This window comes from Nanorana parkeri, unplaced genomic scaffold (genome assembly GCF_000935625.1).
Source record: "Nanorana parkeri isolate BGI_ZX_2015 unplaced genomic scaffold, ASM93562v1 scaffold239, whole genome shotgun sequence".
Taxonomy (NCBI): domain Eukaryota; kingdom Metazoa; phylum Chordata; class Amphibia; order Anura; family Dicroglossidae; genus Nanorana; species Nanorana parkeri.
This window is the reverse complement of record NW_017306507.1, coordinates 678,074-689,289: the sequence shown is the minus strand read 5'-3', so window position 1 is coordinate 689,289 and position 11,216 is coordinate 678,074. Positions and strand designations below refer to the sequence as shown.

General features: G+C 39.0%; 1 protein-coding gene across 5 annotated transcripts in view; it reads right to left on the bottom strand.

Moving 5' to 3' along the window:
- NFIB (nuclear factor I B) overlaps positions 1–11,216 on the bottom strand; it is a 194,071-nt gene that overhangs the window by 56,395 nt on the left and 126,460 nt on the right. For 2 of the 5 annotated variants that reach the window (XM_018556487.1, XM_018556491.1), the window contains exons 7-8: positions 7,946–8,035; positions 459–590 (exon numbers count right to left, since the gene is read on the bottom strand). The exons of 1 other annotated variant lie outside the window; for it this stretch is intronic. In XM_018556487.1, the coding sequence (XP_018411989.1) occupies positions 459–590; positions 7,946–8,035 (222 nt within the window). The remainder of the gene's footprint in view (positions 1–458; positions 591–7,945; positions 8,036–11,216) is intronic. 2 more of the 5 variants (XM_018556489.1, XM_018556490.1) reach the window with 1 other exon arrangement.

Here is an 11,216-nt window from a genome sequence, read left to right as displayed (position 1 = left end):
GCTTCGGCTTTCAGCACGGCTCAGCCGAGCCGATGCATATGCGATCGGCTCGGCTGAGCCACTCGGCCATGATCGGGAGCTGTACGGGCTATTGTGAATAGCCCGTACAGCACCCCCTCGGTTCTACTGAACCGAAGGGGTCCTGGGGCCGAAGCTAGCCGAAGGATCGGCCGAAGCTACGGCCAGATCCCTCGGCAGCTTCGTGAATAGACCCCTTAGTTTCTTATAAATAAATTAATCCATGTCATAGGCCTGTTTTAAAAAGGTACAACATTACTACTAGCCATCACAAATATTGTGTTTTGCACTACTATATTCTTTATTTGCACAAAAAGCAAATTGCTCACAATATTACAAACAATGGCTTCTGCTTCAAAACTGTTCTCTTAAGTGCCTTACGTTTACATACAGCAGAATTTGGGAAGACTAGACTAGATGACAACATTTGTTGCCCTTACCACTATGTCCTACTCCTGGAATCCCCGGATGATGATGCTGGGGAAAACTGCTCAGTCTTGATGAAGAATCCTGTGGTGATGTTGGGCTAAACAATGGCTTTTCAGGCTTCTTCATAGTTGGGGAGGACATATCTGTTTAAAGTAATACAACAAGGTGTCAAGATGCAAGCAGGTGAGGGGAGTGTATTCAACAAAATAACTTTATGCTTATGTTATCAAAATATAGCTTTTTTGTAGCTTGCTATAGACCAAGATCATTGCTACTAACAACACACATTTCTGATCCTTCCTAGGAACCGATTTGCCTAGTCACTGCTACGTGCCCCACTTAGTTCAGTTATTAGACCTCATTGTGACAAGCAGACGAACAAGCACAAATGACCAGCCTCTAGATGAAGACTTCAATAATAGTTTGCTTGTCTTCAGCCTATTAAACCAAAATCACATTCCTTTCATACCAGACAGGCGTATCGTTGGAGTAATTCATTTATTCATTATTTCTCAGATACTTAGGGCAGCACTAAATCAGATACTTGCTGCTTTTTTTCAGCTAGACATACTAATCCTTAGTTAAAGAAATTTAAGAAAACAAACACACAACAGTTACACCTGCCATCCTTAAAATAAAGGAAAAATACTTATATACCTAGAACTCCACCCATTTTCATTCAAATTACACAAATTGCATTGAACATAACCCAAACTTTCATAATTTACATAAAAGTAAAAAAATATGAGATTTCATGTTAAGTAAACAGAACTATTACACACAAAGACTGAAAGAAAGGGAAAGAAATTCAAGTTATATTTATGCTATGGCAGAACCAGAGTGTATGACAGTGAGCTCAACAAAAGAAGATCAACTAACACTACATTTCATGAAAAATAGGTATTCAAAGGGATGGAGACCCACAGTCAGTATTACTTGAAGGTAACGAAATATACAATTCTTTAAACAAGGTGTGAAGTTGATGAGACTACACATACACAGAACCATACAATGCCTGAATTCAAATCAGATTCTACACTCAAGGCTCAAGTCACAAAGCTTTAACACCAGCCTAAATCTGGCCATACACTTATATATTTTTCTTTTGTTCAACCTACCAGCTGAGCAAAAAAATATATAGCCGATTCCTGCATCTACGCTAAATAGTGTGGATGGACGAATCTCCCACTATGTACTTTGTATTTTGACAGCGGTAGGTGTGCCACTGTTAGAATACTTGAACAATGATGGCAGCTGATTGGCTGACGTCACTGTTCACCCAAAGATTTTCCAACCGGCTCACTTGCTTTTCTGATTGAAGGTTGCTGGATGGAGGCCCCTACTGTGTTGATCAAGAACTGGCCAAAATTTGTAGAGTGTATGGCCAGCTTTAGGCACCCTTTTTTCAGTTACGTGACCCATTGGACCCAACTGAAAATACATGTCACTTTTTTTTTTAAAGGATACTTACCCTGGTTGTGTTAGCTTTCTAAAATAAACCCATTGTCTGATATAGAACATACACTATTAAGGATTATTATTTATTTATAAAAAAAATTTGCAGGAACAGACAGGTTGCAGCATGCAAGCAGGTGCTCATTTTAACTTAGTCCCATGTGGCCAGAGTGTCTCCGATGTTCACACTGGACATATCACTTGCAATTAATTATCAAACTTAGTAGGGACAGCTAAGAAGCGTCCACATGTCATCCCCAAATCACCCAGTAAAAGAGATTTTAATCAATCTCTAACTACACATGTTAAAAGTCTGATAATACAATCAACCAAATTCAGGTACAAAATAAAAATAACTTCGAGTCAAGCAGTAAGAAAAAAAACTGATTTTAGGAAGACACTGCAACATATTTTTACATTCGATTTTCAACTAACTACATTTTATTCCCACTAACATAACCACTGATTCATACATCTTCATACATTTGCTTAAGTTGTTTTAGAATGATATATTTTAGTTTTCTGTGCATGTATTCCTTAAAAGACTTTATAAATGGATTGTAAGCCATGTGGTCATCTTACAAGTTAAATGTCCAGAAGGTAAATTGTTTGCTTGACTAACAGACATTGCTGATTTAAGATTTAGTAAAAGGAGAAAGTCATAAAACTGGCTTGTAATGTAGAATTCCTTTCTAATGGAAAACTGAAGTATTACTAGATATTACCAATCAATGCAATTACCTACTTTCCTTGCACTAAAAGAGAAGCTCCTTTATGGCCCAGAACATAGCAGCCTTGAAATGTATAGAGGAAATTTACTAGAGGATAAAACATCATCTCTAGCCAAAACTTTTTTTTAGAGTATGGAACAGCTGGAACTACTGACAACTTCAAATGTCTCTGGAAGATTTCTCCTAACTTCATGTCTATTTGAGGGATATAACACAAAGCAAAGAGTAAAGGAAAATCTTCCCACGTCCCGGTTATTCGACTGATGTCATAAAGAACTGGAAGTGAGGGAAAATCCCCCTAATGGTGACACAGGACAGCAATAAAATCATTTTTGTTAATAGAGTGAAAAAGATTTTGAATCTCTTTTAGGATTTTATTGCTAATTTGCTCTCCTGTGCAGGTCAATAAATCTGTCAAGCATTTAAAGCCCTTGCCCATTTTATAACAATATAACAATGTCTGTTGTTTAGGCTTTCCTTTTTACTCTAAACTTTAACGCTTTCCCTGCCAAGCCCTGCCTAACACTTTTGACCTCAGTTGGCCTAACCATTTTTGCAATTTTTAACCCTTTTGTTTTCAATTTTCAACTGCTGCTTTTAGAGTTTGTAAAGGATCCCTTAAAGAATAAATTCTGCAAATGTTTATCAAATCAATATTAAACCAATAAAAATACACAATTAAATTGATAAAAACACACTAAAATCAGTGTCAGTGCACAAAATAAAAACATAATTTACAAGATTCCAACTAAAGCTAAAAGATAAAACTGTACTGAATTAATAAATGACAAAAATCTGTAAATTTTAAATGTCTCCTTTTTGGGAAACGGTAAAAAAACACAGGAACCCAAAACTGTAAATAAGCAACTTATGCTATGTTGTGGTAGCAATGGTGCATAACATACACCACAATATGGTGCACACTGTTGCAAGTGTATGTTGTGTGGGTGGAGGGGGGCGGGGGCGGTTGTGATTTTTTTAAACTATTTTTTTATTCCGTTGGAGGACTTCGGGGAAATATTAGGGATCCCTCACATTTCCCTTTCGAAATAGAAAAATAGATTGAGGACACAATATCTTTTTCTACAGCCCCAACACTGAATAAACAGGAAGCACTTAGTGCAGGGGCTTCCTGTTCATTCATAAGCTGAGAAGGCATAGTGCTCTCCCCAGTTATGAATGGACAGAAAGCCTCTGTACTGAGTCCATTCATAAACTGACCACACAGTAAGTGATTACCATGTCCCCAATCAGGAATGCTATACATCACTTCCTGTTCATTCATAACTGGGGACATAGTAATCTCATACAAAGTCCTCAGTTATTTACAAACACAGAGTGATCAGTACTGATCACTTGGTGTTTGTTCTGCACATGGAAGGATCAGCAAATATTGAACGGCTTGGCCCTGCACAGCTCTGCTCTCCATTCTGTCAGCTGCTCTCTCCTCCCTGCTCAGCATCCTGACAGTGATAGCTCTCTCCACTGCCCCCCTTCCTCCGGCTGGCTGCAGCGGTTTGTGTCCCCTCCAATTCCCGCTGCCTCTGCCGATACAGATGGGGGAGAGTAGAGGGGAACAGAGGGGACACAGATTAAAGCATGTAGTCAGCTCCCAGCAGGAAGGAAAGACCTGCAGAACTTGTGGTGATGGGGCCGAAATTTTAACGAATAGCTGTCATCATCTAATGACGCCTATTCATTTACATGGGACTTGTCTTTTATTTTCACTTTCAGACTGCTCAGAGTAGCCTGGAATCTGCACAAAGCCCTTCACAAAAGAAACAGCTAAAAGGAAAGAAATATATTTTTAAAAAATATCTGTAGATATGATGTGAAAGGAAAAAGGATAAACATATAGTGGGGCTTTCTCAAATTTGACTACTAAAGTGGAACTACATTTTAAGTACCAGTGATGTAATATTACTCTACATGGTTTAAGCTGACTTTGTGGCATCATTTGTTTATCGTGGATCTCCACATATGGTGCATCTGTGCATATATCCCTATGGAGAAGCCATTAGAGTTTGAGTGGAACAAGCAATCACTAAAGCAAGTGTCTTTATTCAGGAAACAGTGACACAAGAAATGAGAGGAAATTTGCCCAAGTGGACAGCAATAAAAATGTGACAGAGGTTCTACACCTTTTCCACTATATCCAAACTTAAAGAAAATGTTTTTGCTAAAGGGAGTTGTAGACATATACTATTTATGTCTCACTATTACAATACTAATAACTGTGATGGCTGATTTATAAAAACGGTATAATTTTAAAAAAAAACGTAGTGTACTAGGATTGTAACAGGAACAATAATTTTTGCTTTTATCATCCAAGTCGCATTGCAAAAATGAATAATTTGAGATCAATTACAGGACCAATAGGACTATAGAAAGTGAATGTTCATATACATAATAGGGTTCATAAGTAGAATAAATGCAGCTGTGGTCACTTACCAAATCATGTACAAGAGAAAAAAAACAAGATTTTGCTTGAACATAATTGTTTGAAGTGAACACAGCTTTGTCTTATTAAATAAGCTAAAACGTTTACTCTTTAATGTAATTCCATATTCCTGCTTATTGCAGTATTGCAGCCCCTATGAAGCTGATTAGCTATTATAGGACCAGCCTCAGCTTTCTCCAGTTTTCATAAATCAGTTATTGTGTCTGCTAAATACAGGTGTCAATGTTTTTATTATGAGAGTGTGAACAAAAAGTGTTCTTCAGCCACCAGTGAACTGAATAAAAAAAGCCTATGGAGTGAACAGTGAAAGTTTAACCAAATATTTGCATTAAGTGCTGTCAAACTTCCCTTGGTATGTGGTCTGCTGTTGTTAAAACATCCAGCCATTATTGTCTGCTGGAATGGACAAGTGTACTAATGGCCTATATACATCTCTTCTGAATGCCATATTGTGCCTGTCCTGGCTGTCACAAGACTGTCAGTAACAGAATACGTTCACAAGACACAATAGTTCCTTTTTGCTGTTCACAGAAGTTCACAAAAGCAAGAATATATAAAAGACTGAATTTTACTCAAGGGGAAGATGTAGCAATTAACTCCTACAGAAAAACAAGTAGTGCTGTACTTGCTACCAATTCAAAGCAGTATACATTAAAGTGCAACATTCATGTACGAGACCTTGTCCAATTTTGTTATCTGGCTAAAAAATATAGAAAAAAACAGCTAATTTCAATTTAAAAGTGAGTACAGAATTGTATGTAAGGCAAATATACATTTATATGGGGTGGATTTACTAAAGACAAATAGAATGATAACTTTGAAGGAGAATGTTCCCTTAGTTTGAGATGTATGAGATGAAGCTTTGCTGACTGCCATCGTCCAATCATGTGCAAGCAAAAATACAGTTTTTTTAAATTTCCCTAAACTACTTGCTGACCGGGGTGCTAAACCCCCTTCCAGTTCAGGCCATTTTTCAGTATTCAGCGCTGCGGTACTTTGACTGACATTTATTCCATCATGCAGCGCTGTACTGAAATTAATTTTATACCATTTTTTGGGGACAGATAGAGCTTTCTTTTTGTGGTATTTAATCATCACTGGGGTTTTTATTTTTTACTATATTAAAGAAAAATTACCGTAAATTTTGAAAAAAAAAACTGTTTCCCCTATATTAAATTATGAAACATTTACTATTATCCAATTTTTTGGTAAAATAAAAAACACGGGGTCATGTCGGGTACATAGACACCAAACATGTAATACACATCACTTCCGCATTTAGACGTCGGAGGGATTCAGCAAGGAGGAAGATGCTGCTCTCCCTCCCATCTTCCTTCTAACACCACCCGAGCCGGTCACAGGCCGCAGATGGGACAGTGGACCCCGGGATTGAAGGTGAGGGTGTAGAAGGGGGGGTGCACTGCGGGAGGGGGGGTGGCGCGCAGGCAGCACATATGAGCGATCGGACGACTATAGAGCCGATGATAGTTTGTATGTGTAACAGCCAGTAATGTAACTGTTTGAAGAATAAACGTTTAATTACGCCGACCCGCCAATGGGAGCTTACCGTCCGTCTGTTTTTTCTTTACAACGGGCGGATGGCAAGTGGTTAAACGTGATTGGGTATTCTTTGCAAAGTAAATTTTTTACAACATTTACTAAGGTAAGGGGAAATTCTCTTGCAAAGTAAACAGCATATTTGCATTTAGTAAATTAACCCCTATATTTCACTGTAATCATATGGGTAATTTTAATGGTTGCCTAAACCACTGTGATGAAATAAACATGCATGAAACCAGTAAAGTTAACTTTTTTGGCCTTCTTCACATCTGTCTGGTGTGTTGTGGTTTGTAACAGCGTGCATATCAATGTGCGGAATTTTGCATGTGGATTAATGGAGCCCATTCATTCCGATTAAGCTGTCAATACACTGCAAAACACATTTTTAACACAACAAACAGATAGTTCACATCTCTGCATTGTGGTGCACTTACAAGCATGTGTGTTGAGGTTTGCTAGAATGGTGTGTTGGGGTGCAATTCAAAATTCAACATAAATGGCACAGGAACACACAAAGGACTGCATATTATGGTAATGTGCGGTAAACTGCATGTTTTACCACTAATTACTACAACGCATATACTTTTCTGTATTTTGTTGTTGTGCTATATCGTATACTTAAAAAATTATGACATTTGGAAAAAAAAAAACAGTAAAATATGTGAACAATTTCACCTTCCAAAAAGCTTGTAATTCTGTTCAACTGGTTTTGTGACTCTGCTATTTTTAATGTAACAGTTTCTAGAACTCTCTGAAGACTATGCTGCAGTTGACAGGAACTGTTTTTATCCCTACTCTAAGGATGTTTATTGAGATTTAAGAGAGCCTTGACTGGCTCAGAAAGCTGACACTCAATCTTCCACTATGAATGCTCCTGTGCAGCAGATTACAGGGGGGCGTTACCAAGATTCAGCTACTTATACTAGGTGTAAGGAAAAATACACTTGCTGATGATCTTTTAATTTATACATAGCTAGGACACTTTTGTTTTATATCTGCCTTTAGCTTAAGGACATGCAAGCGCTGGGACTGTGTAAATTGCAGTGACCTACAACAACCAATGAAAAAATCCCTCAACTGATCTGACTGTATTAAACAAATATCTGATTGGTTGCTGTAGATTACTGAACTTTTCCCTTTGTTGTTGTAGTTTGCTCTGCTTTACCAAGTCTCTTTAATCCTTTTATCCATTCAGTTGTACGTTTTCACGTGCAGTTGACATAATTTGTATTGCACTTTGTAACAAACCCTTAATACACAATAAAGTAAATGTAATCTTCTCAGCTCTCACCTTCCATTTTGATCTTCAGCCAGTCACAGTCAGAAGCCCCTGGATCTTCCATTTTCCACTGCTTGCTTCTGGATGACTGGCCTGTGAACTCTGTATGTGATGTCAAAAAAAATGAGGAGGGCTTGATTACTCAGGTTGAGCTCTGCCGCAAGAAATGTTCAGCAGCAGCAGAAGCTTGCAGAAATCTTGTTTGGTATTCTATAATCACTGAAGTTTATATAACCCGTCAGCTCTTAGTATAGTGAATAAAATTAAACTAAGACACCATTGGTGCAAAAACCTACTAATGCAGCAGAGAATACCTTTCAATCCTGCAAGTGTTTTTACCAACACAGTACAAAGGACAACAGCATGTTGTAACCTATAGCAGCAAATTATTAATTATTTTTTCTAGCAGCCCACCTAAAATAGTAAAATCTGTTTTCTGACCTATTCCTCAGCTACACTCCACATATTTACTATGTGCGCTATGCTATCAAAAAAGTCTTAAAAGAATGAAAGATATTCATCAAGAGCATGTTCAACATTATGACTGTGACATTAGGATAAGTGCACCTTTCAGGCTCCTATCAATCCCATAGTGAGCATTTCCACAATAGGATATACTTACCTAAACAGTAGGGCTCCTATGATCGTTACTGCATGGCCTCCTGATACCAAACAGCTTTACCTTCAAAATCTATCTAGCTCATTAGTATATCTTATTAAGGACATGTTCAAAAAACCAGATGAAAAAATATATCAGCACTAACAAGTTTGTCACAGTTGCCAATCGTGTCCAAAACTGCATTGGCAGTTTGAACGTGGTTAGTAATACAGAAAGCCAGCAGTGAGGCAAGTACACAGCGAAAGGCTTCAGGAAGTACATATCTCTGGGACCTTGTGAAGTGCTCTCTGGTATCTGGCTGCAGGGAACTCAGATTTAACAGGATTTCTTTGATTGTAGCAGAGCTACAGTATTTGTTCAACAGCATCAGTTGCTTAGTGATTGCTTTTACTTATTGCCTTGAATTACTTTTTTTTTATTTTAACAATTAAGGCTTTAGGGTTCATGCCATGTGAGAAACCAGAGATGAAAAGTGGAAAGCAAAGACAAAATATTGAGGGGAATTTATCAAAACTGGAGCAGACAAAATCTGGAGCAGCTGTGCATGGCAACCAATCAGCTTCTCTCTTTCATTTTCAAATCTTAACCAAACAAACTGAAGAGAGATGATGATTGGATGCTCCAGATTTGATAAATTCCCCTCATTGTGTTCTAGAACTAAAGTGCTCTTGTTGCCTGATCATTCATTTCTACAACAATCTTCTGATAAGACTATGGGAGGAATTCATGAAAACTGGAGCAGACAGTTTTATTTTAGAAACCAATCAGTAACTCTCTTCATTTATGAAAATGAACGAGAGAAGCTGACAGGTTGCCATGGGCAACTGCTCCAGATTCAGTCTGCTCCAGTTTTTATGAAATCCCCCCAGTATGTGTATTCTAGACTTGTCGTTTAGCTGTAAATGCCTAGATACACTGCCAAAGTCCATGTGATGTCACCAGCCCCAGCAAGCTCAGATTTGTCATGCAAATGACACCCTATATTATGCCCCTTCACTCCTCCACTAGTGTCTACATAATAGGTTATGTAGTAAGGTGAGGAGCAGAAGCGCTGGGCCAACACAGAGGGCAATTAGGCACTGCCCTCCTCTCAGAAGAGAGGGCAATGACATGCAAAAATGGAGAAGGGCTGGGCTAGGGAATTTTAATTCGCCATATTTGCAAGCAAGTTCCAAAGCACACAGCATTGTTTAACGAAAGAAAATGCGTCAAGAAAGCATTTAAAATACTTGATTTTTCTGTGCTTTTACCAGCATTTTTTAAGTTGGAGACAGGGTCTCTTTAAGCAGGGCTCTTGCAGCCTTTCTGTAATACAAATGATAGCTTTCTTCCCCACAATATTTGTTTATTTGTAGGTCTGCAAGGCTAGAAATCATCAGTAATAGTTTCTGATTCCAAACAAATGTGCAAGTTCACATGCAATGTGCAATTGTGGCTAGACATTAACCAGTTGACATCCGCGGTGTTAAACCCCCTTCCCATCCAGGCCATTTTTCAGTATTCAGCGCTGCGGTACTTTGACTGACATTTATTCCGTCATGCAGCGCTGTACTGAAATGAATTTTATACCCTTTTTTGGGGACAGATAGAGCTTTCGAACGAGCACATATAGGCGATCGGCGGGCTATGGACCCGCGGATCGCCTATATGTGAAACACCCGGTAACGGGTGTGTGCATTTAGCGGGTCTTTTCTGCCCGTGCGTGCCCGCTAGGGGGCGCGCACGAGCAGAAAAAAATTGCCGTCTGGAGACGGTAACCCGCAGATGCTGCAGTGCCGTCCGTCCGTTTTTTTACTACGGGCGGACGGCAAGAGGTTAACAAAGACCCCGTTCACACCAAGGCAGTTCGGCCGCACAGATCTGCTGACTGCATGAACCGCCCCCTGTCCGAACTGCTACCTGCATTATTTTTGCCGTGCTGATCAGTGCGGTTTCCATACCGGTTTCAATGGAACCGCGCTGAAACGCAATTAAAAACTCCCAAAACCTCCCTTGCAAGATCAGTGCGGTAACCCCACTCATCCGCAACCGTCCTGGTGTGAATGGGCTCTAACAGAAGGAGCCATAATGAAAGGACTGTGAACTGAAAACATAGACAGTCATTTGACAGTGATCTTTTCACAAAGCAGTGATGCCTTAACACTGCTCTGTCCTAGAAAAAATCTGTCTGCCCCTCACTGTCGACAGGCATAGTCATTTTTATTTGCCTAATACTTGAGCACTTTATAGAGCTGAGAAAAAAAATTAAGAACTAAATTCACTCTGGCTGTAAAGCCTCAAAATACTCCCAATCAAGAAGTGTTTAATGCCTAGTGTTGCCATAATAACATTCAAGATACCGATTATGATGACTGAAGGATCTAGGTGATTTCTCATATAAAAAGTAAAGATATGTCTAAGGGCCTGTTCACACGGCGTCCGTTTTCTGTGCTGACCTGATCCGTACACTCCTGCACTAAAAATGCATCCCAATGTATCCCTATGTGTTTTATGGGCTACAGTTCTCACATGCGCAGTCCGTTCAGGTTACGACAGAAAAATACTGCATGTCACATTTTGTACGGTCAGGAAACGTTCCGGAAACGCAAAACGCGTCAAAAACGCACTGCACTGCAGCTAACACACTGACAGCCCCACTCCAGCAAAAACAAAATATATATATAT